This window comes from Camelus ferus, chromosome 3 (assembly GCF_009834535.1).
Source record: "Camelus ferus isolate YT-003-E chromosome 3, BCGSAC_Cfer_1.0, whole genome shotgun sequence".
Classification (NCBI taxonomy): Eukaryota; Metazoa; Chordata; class Mammalia; order Artiodactyla; family Camelidae; genus Camelus; species Camelus ferus.
In genome coordinates this window covers 91,381,207-91,400,911 of record NC_045698.1, presented here as the reverse complement: position 1 = coordinate 91,400,911, position 19,705 = coordinate 91,381,207, and the positions used below count along the sequence as shown (strand labels likewise).

Here is a 19,705-nt window from a genome sequence, read left to right as displayed (position 1 = left end):
GAAATCAAAGGTTAAGCTACCATTGAAATTTTGAAGGACTCATTTTTGTTCTTTGGAGATGTGTTATATTTGCCAAAGGCAACCAGCAAGAAGGACTCCTAAGTAAGTTCCTTGACCTCAACAGAAATGAGGGCAACTTTGCCACCTCTACCTCCAGGTCCTGAGGAGCCCCTGGGGTTCACCAGGGAGCTTGTGGAGCCAGAAGATTCTTTTGGCCCTCCCTATAGCCTTGGCCACCCTGATTTTCCAGTTGCACAAGGTTCTAGCCAGATGGCCAAGAATCTTCTTTCCCTTCCTGCTTCCCATCCCTTCACCCTCTTCCAAAGCAAGCTGATTATGCATTACTCATTTCTGTATCTTCACTAAAGTTTTCAAGCTCTGCATTACTCAAAGAATTTGTAGTTAATTTGTAGCATTGTTTTTTCTTACTACTTAATTTTTAGCTGTGAAAATTGATATTTAAACCTTATTGGCTCAACTTACAAAGTGTTTAAAAAGTTTTTTGTCCTTGGCAGTGCGTAGTCAATAGTGCATGATATTGATTTAGAAATGAAAAAGGCCATGCCATTAAGGCAGAAGTGGGAATAAATTGTCCTAAGTAATTGTTTTGGATGCTTGCAAATGATGGGAGAGTGAGGGAACATCTGTGTCTTTTATGGAAGGGAGAACCAAAACTATGGAATGCCACACAGATTAATGGCCCTTATTCTCAAAAGATGTGTCCATATTGTGCGTTGGATTGCAAAAGATTTGCAGATACTAACTACTATATATAAAATAGATAAACACACAGGGAACTATATTCAATATCTTGCAGCAACCTATAATGAAAAAGAATATGAAAACAAACATATGCATGTATATGTATGACTGAATTATTATGCTGTACACCAGAATTGACACAACATTGTAAACTGACTGTACTTCAATAAAACAACAACAACAACAACAAAAACTGATTGGGTTGATTCCTTTGGAAGAAGAAGGGACTTCCTCAGCTCTTGTGAAGTCTCAGGCCGCCTTTCTGATCCCTACCTTTGGGGTCCAGAGAGGGTACAATTGTTGAATGTTGACTTTGGGTGAGGCCCAGATGGGCTACATGCTGCCTCTAGCAGCACAGGCTTTGCCAGGCTCTCTGTCTTCCCACAGGCCAGTCTTGGTGGGTGTGTGCGGATGATCGTTACTGGAGCAGCCCCTGCATCACCAACAGTCCTGGGATTCCTCCGCGCGGCTCTCGGGTGCCAGGTATTGCCTTTATATGGCCTTCCCTGTGGGTAACGCAGTGTGTGTTAGGACAGGCAGGAAACACATTATACCCTCTATGGTACAGAAAGAGATCCTGGGGGCAAGATTTTTGTGGGTTAAAAGCTCCCTCCTCTGAAAATGTAAAATCCCTGAGTTACTGAAAGCCAAGATAGCCTTGTGACTTTCTGGAGAGCCCAGGTGTGTATCCACTCTGGGAAAAATCATCATCAATGTGCTGGAGAACCTGTACCATGCCTGTAACAGCATCTCTGCATTCACCAGCCTGCAGAATGTCTCCCAGCCCAGAGAAGGAACACAAAGGAGAGGAACGAAAGTTCATTTATGTGCTTCTATTTGATTCAGTAGGTTTTATCACTGCTAAAAAATTCATTCCTTCATTTATCCATTCAATTAATATTTATTAAATTCCTACATATGCAGAGTATAGTAACATTGTTGTGACTGGTGGGTTTTAAGTAAAGTAGGCACATCTATTTCATAAATGTGCATGCTTAAATTTTATTCTTTAGAAGCCGTAGACTTCTTAAATTGACCTCCTATTCTGCACGAACATGGCCTGATCGCTCCTAAAGGTCTCCCACATGGTCTGCCCATGGGGCTCTGAAGGGAAATATCTTACAGAGACAAAACCTTTAGCACACTGTTAAATACTTATTTTTAATACATATTATTCAAATGAAAAACAGAGTCAGTGGTTGAAAATAGGTTGGAAATCTTTACCCCAACCACATAACCTTACCTACTAACTGTCTGTGGTAAAAAACAGCACTTCTTCCAAGCAAAGTAGCCACACCTGTCGTCTGTGTTCAGCTTCACCTGGAGTTTCCTACCTCCCAGGCACCTGCTCTCCCACCGTCCCCAGCATGGAGCACCCAGATGTCAGTGGGCGGTTAACTGGCTGAAAAGGGTAGCCAGTCAGCTGCAAGAGGGTGTGTGCCTACAGGATGGATTTCCATGTTTTGCTTAAAGGTTTATGAAGGTTACGGCCAAACAGAGTGCACAGCTGGATGTACCTTCACGACACCCGGGGACTGGACCTCAGGTAGGACCAGCTGGAGATGTGGGAATGAGTTAGAATAGCAGGCTCCAAAACTTCCTAATGGGAAGTATATTTACAAGGGCACTTAGGAAATAGCAAAAGAAATAGAAGAAAAACAGTGATGGTGGCTGTGTCTCTGTTTGTAGCATTATGGATCTGTTGCTTTCTTTGTTACAAATTTTTGTATTTCCTACTTTTTTTGGTATATTCCTATTTTGTAGATAAAGAGAAGTCATGTTTGAAAAAAGAAGGAAGAAGTAATAGATCACAAAATACAGCTCCAGGTGGAAAAATGCTTATAATGTCAATATGTTGGATTTTATAGTTTTGAAATATCACACAGTCTTGCTTATAGTCATTTTAGAATGAAGGAAGCAGGCTATGAATTGGATATGATTTAGGAAGGAGAGACAAGTTCATAGCAGCCAATGCACTGTTTCTTAAAGGGCCATTTCAGGGGCCCTTTGGGACTGTGTCTCCTGTGATAGCAATGTCTATAAGGCAGTGGTAACCTCAGAACAGACCAGCCACTATTCACACCCTCATTCTGGAGAGACTCATCTTTCAGGGCAAGGAGGAAGAAACAGGTAGCCCATGTATGATCCATCACCAAATTTAGACCAAATACTGGAAGAATCTGAAAAACATTCACCAAAGGATTTCTTCAAGATATCAACTTCCTCTGTGAGCCTGGGGCCACCCCTCATGCTTAAATTTGCTCAACTACAAACCAGAAAACTTGGGGTGATGTGCAGAGAAAAGAAATATGCTCAGTAATGCGATACTATTTTCCGAGCACCTTGAGGTAGTCAGCAGAAACATGATAGGTTGATTCTAAGTTGAAAGCCCATTTGGCCAAGTCAAGTACAGAAGCATTTTTTTTTTCTGAGTTTTTATCTCTTTAAATTCTAGCTGAATAAACCCTATTTTATATATGAGTTTGATCTCTCTACCACTGGCAGATTTACTACAAGGACTATCTTCTGAGTTCCTGGCTCATTAGGTTTTTTCTTACTGCTGCCATCATATTTACTGATAGCTCACACCTATCCCTTTCTTTTTGGACACTCTCTTCCCCCTTATGTTATCCTTTATATTCTCCTATGTAAGACTTTTGAGGTTTTGCCTTTTCAATGCCTCCTTACCATAAAAACTTGCAAAGGCTTTGGGTATGAGAAGATAGGTATCTTTGTACAATATGTAAAAGATCTGGCAGTCTCTTGTTTAAAAGAGAAACAAAAGTGTCAGTCTCTTCTTTCATCTACGTGGCTCACTTTTTTTTCAGGACCTTGGCCAGCACCTGCTTAACACTCCTCCACCTTGCCAGCTGAATTGTGTAACAACCACAGACAATTACTAGAAAATGACTTAGATGTAATTTTGTGATTGGAGTGTATAAGACCAAGAAAATTTGAAGTCTTTTTTTGGGAGAGGGGGATGAGTTACCTCATCCTTGTTTTCTATTCCTTTGTCACTCAAAGTGTAGGGTGTAGCCCAGAAGCATCGGCATCACCTGGATGCCTGTAAGAAATGTAGACTCTCAGGCCCCATCCCAGACCTACTGAATCGAATCTACATTTTTAACAAGAATTCTAGACGATTACTATGTACATTAATCTGCAGTCTGGTGACTCAAAGAAAAGATGATGACTGTATTTTATGATCCCCAAACCAAGATGTGTGATCTGAAGTTGGGGGAAATGGTTTAATTGTAAAAAAAAATTTATTATTAAAAATCCTGACTGTTTTGTTGATGTGGGTATGAGCCTCCTCACGGACCCTGTGCAGGCTGGTGCTGGGCCAGGCGTGCCTGTCCATTTCTTTAAGAATCGTATGTAAAACAAAGGCCCAGGAAAGGTTAGTCTCTCCTTTCTCCAGAACTCTATCATCAGTGCTTGCTTGTGACAGACGCCCATTTAAAGATGTACTGCTTTCCATCCCTAATTCCCCACTTTGACCACTTGGGGTTGTACGTGGCGTGGAGCATCTTGGGTGCTGAAACTGATCTGAACACTGACAAATGCCGTATTGCTCTGGTGTTCTAGGACACGTAGGGGCACCTCTGCCCTGCAACCATATCAAGCTCGTCGATGTCGAGGAACTGAACTATTGGACCAGCAACGGAGAGGGAGAGGTAAACTCGAGCATTTAGCCATTCATGTCCATGGATGCTATACATGTAGTGAGTAAAAGAAAAAAAAATGGAATGGAGTTGTTTTCCTTCCACCTTATGCGTAAAGTCATTTTATATTACTGATTAATTTGACTCCACTGAATTGCACATTTCCTCTCCACTTTATGGAGAAACCAACCCCCAAGCCTGGGACTGCGCTGGTCTAAATCAAGATTTGGGATTCCTAAACCTTAAAAAAATATATTATTATTTTTTCCTTAACTGGCATGACTTGCTGCTGCATGTCTGTCCAAGCAGAAACATGACCATTTGCAAATAAGCCGGATGGGGTAGATAGAGCTGGCCTGTGCTTGTTCATTCCGTGGGAGCAGATGGGAAAGCTCAGTGCCTGGTCACAAAGCAGGGGCTCAGGCATCTCTGGTAGAATCTGCCAGTCATCAGTATCGGATGAGACCCCATCCAGTGCCACCCAGCAGCACATCCTGAAGGCCACTGGGTTCCTAAGGAAGAAGGGATGGCAGAGGGAGGCCCGAGGTGGCCAGGGCAGAGAGGCAGAGGGAAAGGATGCTGCATGAGAGAAGGCAGTTCAGACCACTGGGGGCTATTCCTGTCCTCTGTTACCATCACTGTGGTCTCCTCAGTGGATCCCCTGAGGGATCATGTATATTTTTCTACACATATCTCGTGACAGCCTCACATCAGGGTTCCTTATGCTGTGGGCTGAGAGAACCCGGTGTTTGTCCCTGCAGATATGTGTGAGAGGACCAAATGTGTTCAAAGGTTACTTGAAAGATCCAGAGAGGACAAAGGAGGCCCTGGACAGCGATGGCTGGCTTCACACGGGGGACATTGGGAGATGGCTGCCGGTGCGTATGTTTGGAACCACAGAGCTGCAAACATTTTGGTGGTGGAGGGTGTCTGATCCTATTCACTCCTGAGGCAGGAGTCTTCTTTATGTCTTTCCTGACAGTTTGTCATTCTGGAATACCTCTGGGAATTGGGAGTTTCTTCCTTACCGTGTCCCCAAAGCTTCCTCCTCCATCCTCCTGATGAAGGTAACAGGGATCTTTGAGGAGCACAGAGCTGGAGTTTGAGACCCACTCCCTACCCTTAATTGGTTTCCAGTGCTGTGGAATCTGATGGGTGAAGCACAAGGAGCAGAGGATTCATAGCTCTAGGAGATTTGAGACAGGCAGGGCCTGGGAGCCCGTGGACTCTGGCTCCTAGATGAGAGGTGGCACCGAGTGGTGTGAAAAGCTTGGAGCTGGGCAGGAGAATGCTGGAGTTCCTTTGTCTCTGCTGGCAGCTGCTCTCATGACCTTGAGCAAAGCTTCCATCCCTCTCTGGGGCTTTGGATTGACTCACTTGTAGAATAATAAAGTAAGGCTACATGGCATTCTTTGGCTGTGCCCCACAACTTTTAGCCAAAGCCAGTTATGGTGCCTCGTTTTGTCATTTGTAAAATGGAGGTAATCACATTCTTACCTCTGTGGTCATTGTTGAAAGGAATAAATGAGATTATACCTATAGAGCATTTAGCACAATGCCTGGCACATAGGAGATGCTTAGGTGAAACTATGACCAGAAAAAGGCTCTATCACTGAAACCAAGAGCCCCTCTGTCTGATGCAGCTCACCCCAGGGACCTCTCCCGTGTCTCTGGGAAATTGCTAAGGTTTGGGTTGAACATTCTGAGATGTTGAGTTTGTCGGGCACATGAACAATGTTGAACCCTCTGGGGGCCCTCTGGGCTGGCGAGCTGAGTTTCCCATGCTTGGAACTGCATGCTTCCCTTTGAGAAACCCTCACTCCTGCAGCAGACATGGATGTATCCCCAGTATGTGCCCTGGGCCAGGGACTGCTCAGGGAAAGACCCATTCTTAGACAGTTCCCAACCCAATGTGATGGGCATGAACTGAGGGCCATGCCGGGTCTGAGTCTCAGGACATAAGTCCTGTTCTGTGGGGAGAGGAGAGAGTGGGAAGCAGAGTCAGGGCAGGATTAATAGTACCTGCTAAGCAGAGAGACACTACAGGTGTGAGGCAAGCAGTTCTAACTGAGGGCCCACAGGTGTGGCAGAGGGAGGCTGGAGAAGCAGCGGGGCCCGGGACGCTGGCACAGGGCAGATTGTCCCACCAGTTAACGAAGCCTAGGCTTCAACCCTCACTTGCAGAGGTCCCTTTGAAGCCTCTGCTCTTTGATTTTATATTATTTTTCTTAAAGAGGGGGCTTCAGAATTGGAAAAAAATCTCAAAGTCCCACAAACCCCTGGATCTGCTGCTGGTGCCCTGAAACTTGGATGAAACCACTCACCTTGCAGGATATCGTGCGTTGCAAGTAAATTAATTCATGTGACACACCTAGTGTTATGCTTGAGCTCAGAGCCCAAGACAGTAGGCAGTTAGTCTGTGGGAGTCAATTTTTTTAAATTACTGTTATTTTGGAATAGTGTTAGATAGATCAAGGAAAAGGTGTAAGCTTCTGATCCAGAAAGACCTAATTCAAATCCTGGTTTTCTCACTTCCTAGCTGTGTGGCTTTGGAGGAGCTAAGTGACCTCTCTAATTCTCACCTTCACTGTCTATGAAGTGGAGGTGATGATACCCAGCTCATGGGGTGTCACAAGGACTAAAGAAGTCAGTGTAGGGAAAGTGCCTGATGTCCAGCCTGGGTTTTAAGCAAAACAGCCCTGTTTGCTTTTCTTTTCTAGTGAGATGGCTCTGGTTCTGATGGATTGAACAGGTGGAGCAGGGTGAGAGTGTGTGCACAAGCCTTGTCAGGAAGTAGTTTTGATGGAAGGAGGAGGTGGATATGAGAGGGATTTACAAGTGAGGGTGGATGAGCCTGACTTCTAGAAGTCCAGGAGGGGACACCAGCAAGGCCATCTCCAAGTTTGGGTCCTGGGGAGGAGGATGAGCTTCCTTTGCGGCACATTACATTGTGCAGCGCAAGCCACCTGGTTTCTGTAGCCTTCCGAAGACATTGAGGTTCTGGGTCAGAACCTCAGTGAAGAGGTCTAACTGGAAACCTGGGCGCAGGAGTGGCTGGTAAAGAGATAAATGGTGGTCAGCTCAAGGAGCATTGTCAGTGGAAGTGAGGAAATTGCAGCATTCAAGTGTTGAGCCAAAGGAGGGAGACCCACCTGTTCACCTTGGAAACTCAAAAAGATCGAGGGGAGTCAGGGAGGTGAGCGGGGGTCCTGGAGGTCGGGACACGCACTCACTGCCCAAGGGGGGTGGCCTGCCTGCTGCGGAGGCCTTGGAGGGAGAGGGCTCCTAATGCCGTCTGGGGGCCTCTGCCAGAGCTGTGAGATGTGCTGGAGGATGGAGAGACTGCTCTTTGGAGGGGAGGCCTGGACATGGTTCAAGGGGGTGAATCTGAAGATGCTGTTGAGAAAAAGGACAGCTGGAGTGAGGACCTGGGGGAGGGGAGCCCCGAGGGGAAGACAGGTTCCTTCTGAGCAGGAGGACATCTGTTGCTGGGCACCAGGTTGGCAGGGGTCAGAGCGGGGAGTGGGGCAAATGCTGAGGGGAAAGGACTCAGGGCCCAGCAGAGCTTGGGAGGTATCAACCTGCAGTGCACGGTGGCCTCTCCAACTGCACAGCGGCTCCATGAGAGCACGGACGTCGTATGTACGAGTAGATCTAGGGGGGCTTGTAGGGTGGGAGAGGACAGGGCTGAGGGCCTATGCACTAACGAGTGAGGGGTTCAGGCTTAGGAATGCCATCTTTTTATGAAGCTATTTGTTCAACTCCACAGGCAGGAACTCTTAAAATTATTGATCGGAAAAAGCACATATTTAAACTTGCTCAGGGAGAATATATTGCGCCCGAGAAGATTGAGAACATTTACATCCGGAGCGAGCCTGTTGCACAAGTCTATGTCCACGGGGACAGCTTAAAGGTGAGTCCCCTAAGCTTCAGCTCTCCCACACTTACTGGGCCTGCTGAAAAATCCAGAGGAATTTGAGGGTAACTTCCTAAGTGTCTGGCATTTGATTAAAGTGATGAACTTTAATTTCCAATCAGACACCAGTATTCTCCTGCATATTAGATCATGAGAGAAATTCCTTTCTAAGGGAGAAATCTTTTTTGAGGGGGGGTTAATTAGGTTTATTTATTTTTATTTATTTATGTATTTTTTAATGGAGGTACTGGGGATTGCACCCAGGACCATGTGCGTGCTAGGCATGCACTCTACCACTGAGCTATACCCCTCCCCACAAGGGAGAAATCTTAATTGCTTATAGTTTGATAAGTAGTAATTAGGTAAGTAAGTTACTTGAAGTGGTAGTAACGAACATCCCCACTACTTTTAACTTACACTGCATCTACTTCCAGGGGGAATCTTAGTGTAAGATGCTAAAGCAAGATTCAGGGCTTTTGCTGTTTTGATTTTGAAATATGCAAATGAACTGTACAGTTAAATCTGTGCATTATTACAAATAATGGTACTGATGACATAGCTTAATGTATATTAAGCTAATGTGCTAATACAGTTTAGGATTAAATTGGAGAGGATTTATATTTATTCTGCTTTCAATATCATTTAGATCTGAAGTCAGAACTATCACTGTGAATGTATTCTGTGCTATCACTGGATTTATATAGTTAAATATTAAATTATTTTTAAGAAAATGCTTTAAAAATTAAAATGGTGTTCTTCATGAATGAGGGCCATGTTAATGAAGCAATTTCAAAATGGTCTGGAAATCCTAAGAAATATGTGTGTTTTGGTTCATGGAGTTGGCTGATGCCTGAGCTGTACTCATTTAAGATTGGTGTGAGAATCAAAGGTACGTATAGGTCTAACCTTGCTGATTTTTAATCTCCTTATGCTTATTCTTTATTGACTTTTTTTTACAAAGTTAGGGAAATATATCAGAAATATTCAAGAACATTTCTGTCAAAAATGTGTGATATGTTGGTGGAAATGTTTCATATAATAAGCGTATACTGACTTTTAGAAAAGGGTGCAGTTTGAGAATACCAAAAGATTAGCTTTCATGCTGGACCACAGATAACCATCTTAAGAGCTTTTGTCATAACTGTTTTCCTTTCTGGGGATCACAGGCCTTTTTGGTGGGCATTGTCGTGCCCGACCCAGAAGTCATGCCATCTTGGGCCCAGAAGAGAGGAATTGAAGGGACATATGCAGAGCTCTGCAAAAATAAGGTCTGTACCTTGGGGTTGTTCCATAAAAGACTGATGGACTTCCTGTGACACTGAATAATGAGAGGTCAGAAAAACAGTAGCCTAAGTGATATTTGAATATGTAGGGAAATTTCTAACTTTATTTTATAAGTGGTGAGAATCCTAAACCAGAGGTTTGTCTATTATTGTTGTAGAAAGAACTCATATTTCTTCTTAGAATGCTCAACAAACTATTGAATTTCCCAGCCAGGAGATGTGACAGAAAGCTTGCCCAGCCCCATTGTTGTGCAGCTTGCAGGAGAGTCCAGAGAGGGAAGTGGCTTGCCCAAGGCCACACGGCTGGTTAACAGCAGTGTCAAATGTGAGCGTAGGCCTTCTGACTCACTGGCCCTGCTCTCTCCTAATGTGAGGTCGGTTTGGTGTTTACTGGGCTTAGAGAGACAGTCATGGAATTGAAAAGGTAGCACAGTTCTCCCTGCTTAGAGCATTAGTTACCCACACCTTCCAGAAACCTGCTCACGGCACACGCAGGGTCCTGTGGAAGAGGACCTCTCTGCCCTGGCTCAGCCTCGGCCCCTCAGTCACATGATCTGCTTCTCAGCAGCAGCCGTGAACCCTAGAGCTCCCACTGGGCCCTGGGCTCTTCTTGGGGTGACAGGGCCCCTGGGACTCACCAGGCTGACCAGAGGGCTACTTAAAAAATCAAGTGGTCCCTTAGCCAGTTCACGGTCACTCCTTAGGCCGTGCCTGGCACTGAGTTGCCAGACGAGAGGTGATGATTGGAATGCTGCTGGAAAGTGTCAGCTCCAGTTGGGGGTTTGAAGGTAGGGGAGCATAGATTCCTCTATCTCCATTTTGAAATGTGTTGTTTTTTGTTGTTGTTGTTATTGTTGTTGTTTTGCCTTGTAATTTTTACCCATGTGGTTCGATTCAGGAGCTGAAGAAAGCCATTTTGGAAGATATGGTGAGGTTAGGAAAAGAAAGCGGACTCCATTCTTTTGAACAGGTAACTGTTAACCTTCTCCACACTTATTACTGCCCTGTATGCAGGGATGAAAATTAAAGCAACCAGTGCTGGCCCTGACCTAGATTCCCCACCCTCCATGCTGTGGCCCGCAGGCAGGCTGTGTTCCAACGGACCCCTGAAGGCCTGTTCCAAGCTGACTTTGCAGCAGCCTGCATCATAACTGAAATAGGTCGTATGTCTGCGTGAGGCTGCGCTCATTGTCCTCACAATCACAGACATTCTGAAAGCCGAAATATTACCCGAGCCATCACTGGTGGAGCATGTGTACACGGTTGTCTCTGAGCTGCCTACAGTACTCAAGACCAGAGTCCTGTCTTATTTTTATGGGGACTGTCTTCTTGCCTGCAGCAGGCAAGCTTACTTGCTGGGACATCAGTTGTGCTCCTGGGGGCCAGTGATCCGTCAGCCCAGCATGCCCTCTACGGAGTGTGTGGGGAGAGGACACAGCAGACCTCTAAGACTTTCTGTCTTTGCAAGGTGGTGGTTTTTATTGTAACCAAGTTCCTGCATGTCTGTTCCTGCTTACACATGCCATTTGTACATTCTCTTTAGTCAAAAATTCAAAAAGAAAAATTCTTCAAGCAGAAAAATATTAATATACTGATTTTTAAAATTTCCTAGTATGTATTTAATATAATTGTTCTTCATAAAATATTTCTCCAGTAGGGTCCCCAGATACAGTATTCAGGATCTATGAGGCTTATGAGAATTTTAAATTCTGTATGTTCATTTTAATGATAACCTAAAAGCATTTTAAAACCAGTTTTAAATATAAAACTCTTACAGCAGTTATTTGCAATTAGAAAACATTTCCACAGATTAAGATTTTAATTTCTTAAGTTTCAAACTCAGGAAATCTAAACACAGTTTCTGGGTTTGAGAGAATTGTTTTTCTTTTGAAACAGATCTTTACCTTAATCTAGCTTGAGAAACACTGCTTTACCCTCATCTGTCAGCTTGTTTTAGGGCACATAAGGCCTGGATGAATCATCTTCGTTTTAAAAAATTATAAAATCTGAGGCATCCAAGCAGGTTATATTTAGCTTTCTGAATACAAGGTCAATTCTGGCATAATAATTATTTAAATTTCTAAACTTCCTAGTACTCTCTTCCTTGCTCTTCCATTAAGGGGAGCTGCTGTGTATTATCCCACAGGGCAGGGGCCACAAATGAGTGGTCTGAGCCCTGGGTAATCTGGGTCTACGTGTTGATCTGAATGGGTGGCTGTAAGGTCACTGAGGATGCAGTTACCTGAAAGGAGCTCCTGCAGTTACCCTTGCAATTCCCAAGGCCTGCACGCCCCCTGCTGGGTGTGGGCTGCATGACCTGCCTCAGGGCACGTGGAGAATCTTAACAGCTAGATTCCTCTCCCAGGTAAAGACTACTGACTCTTAAGATTATGTTTAAAAGGGGTCTTCGGTTAAGTGTCCAGCATTAACCATTGCTCAAGTTAGAGCTTTTACTGGGAGGAGATGTACTCTTGACTTCCATACACTGTACACAGTTTCTGCTTTAATAATCGGCCCTCACTATGGTAACCTCAAGTACAGAGAAATCTGTGGCATCTCAAAGGCCTGAGTTTTATTGCCAAGACTGTTACCTCTTCACTTTCTCTGTTCTCATTCTCCTCTTTGTTAGTCTGTGGTGTCCTCCCCACCACAGCCAGTGTGTGCCCTCAGCTGACCACAGGCGAGCAGAAACCAAGCCTCACACCTGAGGAGCACATGCTCCCAGTTGTGTTATAAAGCTCAACATAAATTATTCGAGTTAATCCATGATCCACTGTCAGCTTGTCCTTTTCACTTTTCCTCAAAAAGGCATGATCAATTAAGGCTTAACCCTAACTTTTTAATCTCTCTCCTACACACACAAAAATACACAACACACACAAATAGATCTAGAAGCCCAAGACTTAAATAATTCAACAGAAGTTTTAGGAGTTTAGACTTACTGGGCAGAGTTGATCTGGATTAAACTTTGAATTAGATAAAAGATAATGTAATTTAATTTCCAGAACACAATTCCTAGAACTGGGCCAACCATTATTAATTTATGGAGATCTTTGGAAGATATTTTTAATGGCCGATAGGAGGTATTTAAAATAACTGTATCAATAATTAAAATACGTAGGTACTTGGGAACTATTTGAGCCTACTTGTGATCTAATGATTCTCTTGACATTTATATGCCTTATTAGCTTGCATAGGCATTTAAATACAAAATGAACTTTGATCCTTGAAAGATTTTTCAAATTCTCACTATGAAGCCCTCACTAAAAATATTTTGTTGTATTTCTTGTCATTGAAATGAATATTTACATAACCAATTTGCCTTTAAATCAGAACTGAATTGAGCATTTCCTTAATTAATTAAAAAAATTTTAATCTCTTCTGTCCTAATTCATTCTGTTTATTATCTGTAGGCAGTATTTTGTATTAAAGTGTTTCATTGAGTAATACCATTGGAAGATTTTAAATACTATATTTTTTCAGAATTATGAAAAGTTCTGTGCTGTAATGAGTTGGCATAAATTGACACTTTTACAGTATTATATTCCAATATAGTATTTAAATGTTACAGCATTAAAAATTTTTTTTTGTATTTATGTGTTTTTTTCATGTTGAATTTTTTTTAATTATTGAAGTACATTCAGTTTACAATGTGTCAATTTCTGGTGTACAGCATGTGTTAGTCATACATATATACATATATTCCGTTTCATATTCTTTTTCATTATAGGTTATTACAAGTTATTGAAAATAGTCCCCTGTGCTATACAGTAGGATCCTGTTGTTTATCTATTTTTTATATAGTAGTTAGTATCTACAAATCTCAAACTCCCAATTTATCCCTTCCCACCCCCTCTGCCTCCTGGTAACTGTAAGTTTGTTCTCTATGTCTGTTACAGTATTTTTAAATAAAAAAAAAAAAAACTATAGAATCACTTTTCAGTGACAAGAATGTGGTTTCAGAAGGGGAGCTAACATTAACATTTCAGAGGGAAGCTAACATCCTTCTTTCCTCAACAGAAACTTTGCTTATTGTGAACTGGAAAACAAGTTTTATATTGTGTTAGGCATAAAGGGAAAATGAAGATTCTCATTCATTTTTTTTGCCCACAGTTCAACAGTGTAGTTCTATTAGAAAATACATAATTATTTACAAAAAATGAAAATGGATTTTATTACTGGTTTACTTCTGAAAAAAATGACTGATTTGGGACCCACAGTTAATATCAGTGTTAGTTAAAGAACTGTTTTGACCCATTTACTGACTGACTTGCTAAATAGAGTTTTAGTCACTGGAGCAGTTGGTGTAATTATTTTGATGGGAGAATTTAAGAAGACCCCGGGCTGTAAGTCAGAATGGAGCAGGGACTGGCAGCAGTGCCACTCCGATCCGCTTACTGAGTGGCTGAGTGGTGAGCTGGATGCTGTATTGCTTGGTTTCACACAAGACTGTATTTAATTGTATTTCCTCTCCTCAGGCAGCGACTGTGTGGTAGAAAGCCACATTGAACTGCAGATGCCCCAGTCAGCCCTTTAGGCTTGCTACAGGTAGCTGGTTTGACAAGATATTCAACATCTACCAGCTGATGCAGGCCTTTCTTCCTAAAATCATAATGTTTTCTTTTACATTCTACTCACCATCTGAGTAGCATATGTAGCTCTCCCTGTGAAATTCGTCCTCCCTGTACTGTACTGTATTGTTTGAAGCTGCTCCTTGTGACTACTGGATCTTCAAAGGTGTTCACCCAAGCCACTGTACAGAACATAGACTCTTGTCTCAGTTACACAATGTTCTCCACATGCTGTTAGGAACGCAGATGAGCTGAAACCTGGGCCGCAAGGACACTGTAGAAATTACATCTTGGCATTTGCATCTCCTTTTAAAATAATAGTATTAATTTCATTTACAAAAGAAGGTGGGTAGATTATTTGTACTCGTCACAAGTCTTTATGTGAGACTTTCTATCAGAAAGGAACTTAGAAAAAAAAGTTAAAAGGTAGTAGCACCATCAGTTTTTCAGTTTTTCATTGTATGACAGTAAACATGAGTTACTAAGTTAAATCACTCCGTCTAGGATTAGGTTTGATTTGGACTGTGTTCATGTTTTCTTTAAACTAACTATTTTTGTTATCAAACAATGATTTCCAAACTTAAGTAGCAGAACTGCAGTGATGTCTTATGTGAAAGCTGAGCATGTACAAAACATACAAGCAGCACTGCGGTCTGAACTAGAGCCTCTCTTCAACCCGGCCCCTTCACCCACCCCTGCCTCACTGCACCTCCATGCACCTCTGCCTCTCCCCCACCTCACCGCACCTGCCTGCCTACAGCCCGTCCTCTCACCCATCTCCACCTCCACACACACCCCAGCAGTGGCCCCTGCAGAACCACAGCTCTCAGTCCACTGCGGGCTGAAAACATCTCCCTTGGGTCCTGTTTCCAGGGAATATTGGGTCCCCTGGGATGGTTTGTGTTTGATAAAGACAAATTAGGAGAAAAGTATATTCCAGAGGGTTCAAAATACAGCAGGCCGTATTCCTTGCCAAATCTTTCCTTCTTTGAATATCAAGAACACAGAGAGAGTTTTCAAACAAAACACTTTTTACACGAATCTTAACTAATTTTGAAACATTGGATAATGCCCCTTTTTAGCAAAGAGATTCAGATTTCCAGCTATTTATATTGGGTATCCAAGAAGTCCTTTCAACATGAGTAGCAGGGTTGCGGCAGCTACCTAGATGGCTAGCTTTAGTCTTAGCCTAAAGTTCTGTCCTCCCCGTCCCACCACACACATGAGTCCCTTAAAATACTATTTTTTAAAAAAGCAAAAGCAAATCCTTCATTTGAACAAATTTATGAGACAGATGAATCTGATTTATTAATGCTGTGTTCATTTGAAAGTTGTCAAGTTTTAAAATTACAAGTATGGGTTTTAAAAATGCCCGAATTTGTTAGAATTTTTCTTAAAAGCTTTTTAAGAAGTTGGAAATATAGTTGTTTTAGAGGTATTCTTTGTATATTGAGTTTTTGAGCTGAAAAATCAGTGAATGTAATGGAGAACTTTCTGAGCAAAAAATTCTTTGTCATCTCAAAATACTCACTTGCAGGGACACTAGACTATTTGCATCAGAGATTTTGAAAACAATCAGTGACCTGCTGAGTTTTTGCAACTATTTGCATACATTAATTTTTTTCTAATTTTTAAATTGTAATTAAATGCATATAAACATAAAATTCACCATCATAAACCATTTTTAAATGTGCAGTTCAGTGGCATTAGTGCATTTGTAATGTTGTACAACCATCATCCCCATCCATCTCTATAACTCCTTTCATCTTGTAGAACTGAAGCTCTATACCCATTAAACAGTAATTCCCAATTCCCTCTCTGTCCCCAGCCTCTGGAGACCACCATTTTACTTGCTGTCTCTATGATTTTGACTACTCTACTTCATATAAGTGGAATCATACAATATTTGTCTTTCTGTGACTGGCTTATTTCACCTAGCATAGCGTCCTCAAGTTTCATCCTTATAGCATGTTATAGCATGTGTGAAAATTTCTTCCCTTTATAAAGTATATAATATTCCATTGTATGTCTGTACCACATTTTGCTTATCTATTCATCTTATTCATCTGTCCATGGATATTTGCGTTGCTTCCCTGTTTTGAATATTGTGAGGAATGCTGCTATGAACATGGATGTACAAATATCTCTTTGAGATCCTCCTTTCAGTTCTTTTGGGTATATACCCAGAAGTTGAATTCCTGGGTCATATGGTGGTTCTATTTTTAATTTTTGGAGGAACTGCCATACTGTTTTCCATAGCAGCTGCACTATTTTACATTCCCACCAACAGTGAACAGGGTTCCAATTTCTCTGTATCCTCACCAACATTTGTTATTTTCTGTCTTTTGGATAATAGCCACCCTAATGGGTGTGAAGTGATACCTACATTGATTTTGAAATAAGTCATTTCCTGATTGTATCCACTGATTTTAATTAACAGTTCTTTTATGACGGTAGCATCTGACACAGTGACCTTCTACTGCTGTTTTCTTGGCTTTTGTAACCCACACTCCAGTTCTTTTCTTCTCCTTAAGTCACTGCTTCTCTGTCCAAAGCCCAGGTTGAAGCTCTATCCTACATACTAATACCATTATATCCAATGTCCAGAAACCAATTGGATGCCTCAGAAGCATTTCAAACTTAACATGAATACTTGATCTTCCCACCTCCAAAGAATCCTTTTGGCTCCTCCTACAGCTTTTCTGCTCAAGCAGAAACCTAGAGCCATTTTTTTTTAAGTTGGCAGAAAGTGCTTTATTTTATATGGACTTCATAGCTATCACGGAAAATGATCTATTTTTGAAGTGTCATACCTTTTTGGAGAATCTGGCTTCTTTTTTTTTTTTAAACAGCAGCATTGTTTATAATTGCTGAGATATGGAAGCATCCTAAGTGCACATCAATAGATGAATGGATAAAGAAGATACAGCATACATATGTAATGGCATACAACTCACCCATAAGAAAGAAGGATATTTTACCATTTGCAGCCCTTTATTCACTTTTTTTTCCACTTCAAAACCAGAATTTTATAACTGGCATAAACATTTCCATGGCATCAAAAACAACAAAATACCTAGAAATAGACTTAACCAAGGAGGTTACCTATACTCTAAAAACTGTAAAACACTGATGAAGGAAATTGAGGATGATACAAAGAAATGGAAAGATATCCTGTGTGCTCTTGGATTGGAAGAACCAACATTATCAAAATGGCCGTACTACCCGAAGCAATCTACTGATCCAGTGCAACCCCTGTGAAAATACTCACGACATTTTTCAGAGAACTAGAACAAACAATTGCAAAATTTATGTGGGACCATAAAAGACCCTGAACTCCCAAAGCAATCTTTTGCAGGTCTTTTTTTTTTTTTTTCTCTCTTTCTTTTTTTTTTTCTTTCTTTTTTCTCTTTTTTTCTCTTTTTTTTTCTCTTTCTTTTTTTTTCTCTTTCTTTTCTCTCTCTCTCTTTTTTTGTTCTCTTTTCTTATGGCCTAGAACCATTCTTAATATCTCTTTCTTTACACTTACTCAAACGAATTATATCTTGTCCTTTCTACCCCAAAATCTATTTCCATCTCTACAACTTTGTAGCCCAAATCATCATCAGTCTTCCCTCTTGGCTGGTCTTCCAGCTTCCACTTTTACCTCACATCAGTCCACTCTTAACAGTCTTTCCAAAGAGGCATTCTAGTATTCTCTCACTGATTAAACACTGTTTAAGGATTATATCCAAACTGCCTACCTTAACATATTGATCCTTTGTAATTTGGCACCAGCTTATCTCTCCAGCCCCATCTCTTTCTTCTTTATTTGTACCACATGCTTCAGCTTATATTTATAATGCCCCAGATGGGCTTTGGCACACGTTCCCTCTGCCTGGAGAGCACATTCCTCTCCAGCCATGTAACAGCCATTCCCCCTTCCCCTGTTATCTTCATCTGTCCTTCAGAGTTCAACTCAGCCATCTTTTTTCAATGAATCCTGTCCCATACTGGGTAAGGTGCTATATCAGAAAAGCATTCACTCTGACATAAAACCTACAGTGTCTTAAACACATTGGGTGTGTTTTTGTGGTTTTTCTCACATATAAGAAGTCCAAAGATAGGCAGTCCAAGGCATGTACAGGTCCTCAAAGACCTAGGCTCTGCCTGTCTTTCCACTCTCCATCCTTAGTATGTTGGCTTATCACCTTATGGTCACAAGGTGGCTGCTACAGCTTTGGACGTTGTCCATAGTCAGGGAAGGAAAAAAGGAGAGTGGGTGAAGATAGCTATGTCCAAACCTTTTATTAGGAATGCAGAAACCTTCCCATCTCACTCGGCAGAGATGGATCTCATGACTACCCCTTTGCCAAAAGGGAGGCTGGGAAATCAGGGAAAAGGAATGTCCTAATTGACGTAGAGCACCATGGCCCCAAACAAATTCTGAGTTCTATTAGCACAGAAGAGGTAGGGAGTGGGAAAGCAGCTGACAGGTGCTTGTTCCTCATACTGCAGCATCTCATATTGTAAGCTCCATGTGGGCAGAGACTGTGTCCTGTTCTTCCTTACACCCTGGTGCTTACACTATACCTGACACATAGTAGTTGCTCAATTAATATCAGTTAAGCAAAACAACAAATGAAAGCATATGTGTATTTAACATATATATTTTGAATGCGGTTTTAAAAGACTATGTTATGGCAGTTCATTTGCCATTTAATGATATGGATCTCTGATCTCAACAAAGTAATTGAATTTAGACCTGGCTGTCAGTCAGGATACAATTTCTTGGAGACAGTGTCACTCTAGGATTCAGCTCAAGCTCAGACGATAAACTGCTTGTAGAACTGCCAGTGACCCTTTCAGCTGTAATCCCGTATGGGAGGAGCCTGCCCAGGGCCCCCCAGGTTAGTTCATCTATCTCTCTGGCCTTGCAAAGGGACTTAGTATGAAGAGGCCTAGGATCTGCTTCATGGAAATAGGCCGTGTGAACACTCAGTCTGATCCCTCTATGCTTCCTTCCAGTAATGTGAGAAAATTCTCTGGTGGATCTTTTTTTTTTTTTTAACAGACTCATCATGCCGCGCCCCCCACACCCCACCACCACCTTGACTTTATATCCCTCCTGTGAATGGCACCACAGCTTTCCAAGCTAGAAACCTGGGAGTCCAACAGGCTACCTCCTCCTTTATTACATCCTGCACCTTTACCTCTGAATCACTCTTAGAACTGCTTACTTGTCTCTGCCACTGCTCTGAGTGCAGGCCCTTCTCTCCTCTCCTGTGGATTAGTCAGATCCTTCTGATTGGTTTCCCTGCTTCCAATCTTAACGTCTGTGAAAAACCATTTTCACATTTCTCTTGGTGACACCCTTCTAAAACGTGTATTCAGCCACATCACTGCCCTGTATAAAAACCTCCAGTGCCTTCCTACTCTTCCTCTATAAGCTGTCCTGTCTACCCCTTCAGCTTCATCGCTCACCCCCTTTGCCTCCTACTTTAGGTAACTACAACAGAAACCAGTTGG

At 42.1% G+C, this 19,705-nt stretch overlaps 1 protein-coding gene across 13 annotated transcripts in view; it reads left to right on the top strand.

The window, feature by feature from the left end:
* Nucleotides 1–19,705, top strand: part of ACSL6 (acyl-CoA synthetase long chain family member 6) — a 63,369-nt gene that overhangs the window by 36,216 nt on the left and 7,448 nt on the right. For all 13 annotated transcript variants that reach the window (XR_004318705.1, XM_032476667.1, XM_032476666.1 and 10 more), the window contains exons 14-20: nt 1,150–1,245; nt 2,236–2,308; nt 4,351–4,439; nt 5,189–5,305; nt 8,197–8,340; nt 9,510–9,611; nt 10,525–10,596. Coding sequence is in view for 12 of the 13 variants with exons in the window: in XM_032476667.1 (XP_032332558.1) it covers nt 1,150–1,245; nt 2,236–2,308; nt 4,351–4,439; nt 5,189–5,305; nt 8,197–8,340; nt 9,510–9,611; nt 10,525–10,596 (693 nt within the window). In the remaining variant the exon portion in view is untranslated. The remainder of the gene's footprint in view (nt 1–1,149; nt 1,246–2,235; nt 2,309–4,350; nt 4,440–5,188; nt 5,306–8,196; nt 8,341–9,509; nt 9,612–10,524; nt 10,597–19,705) is intronic.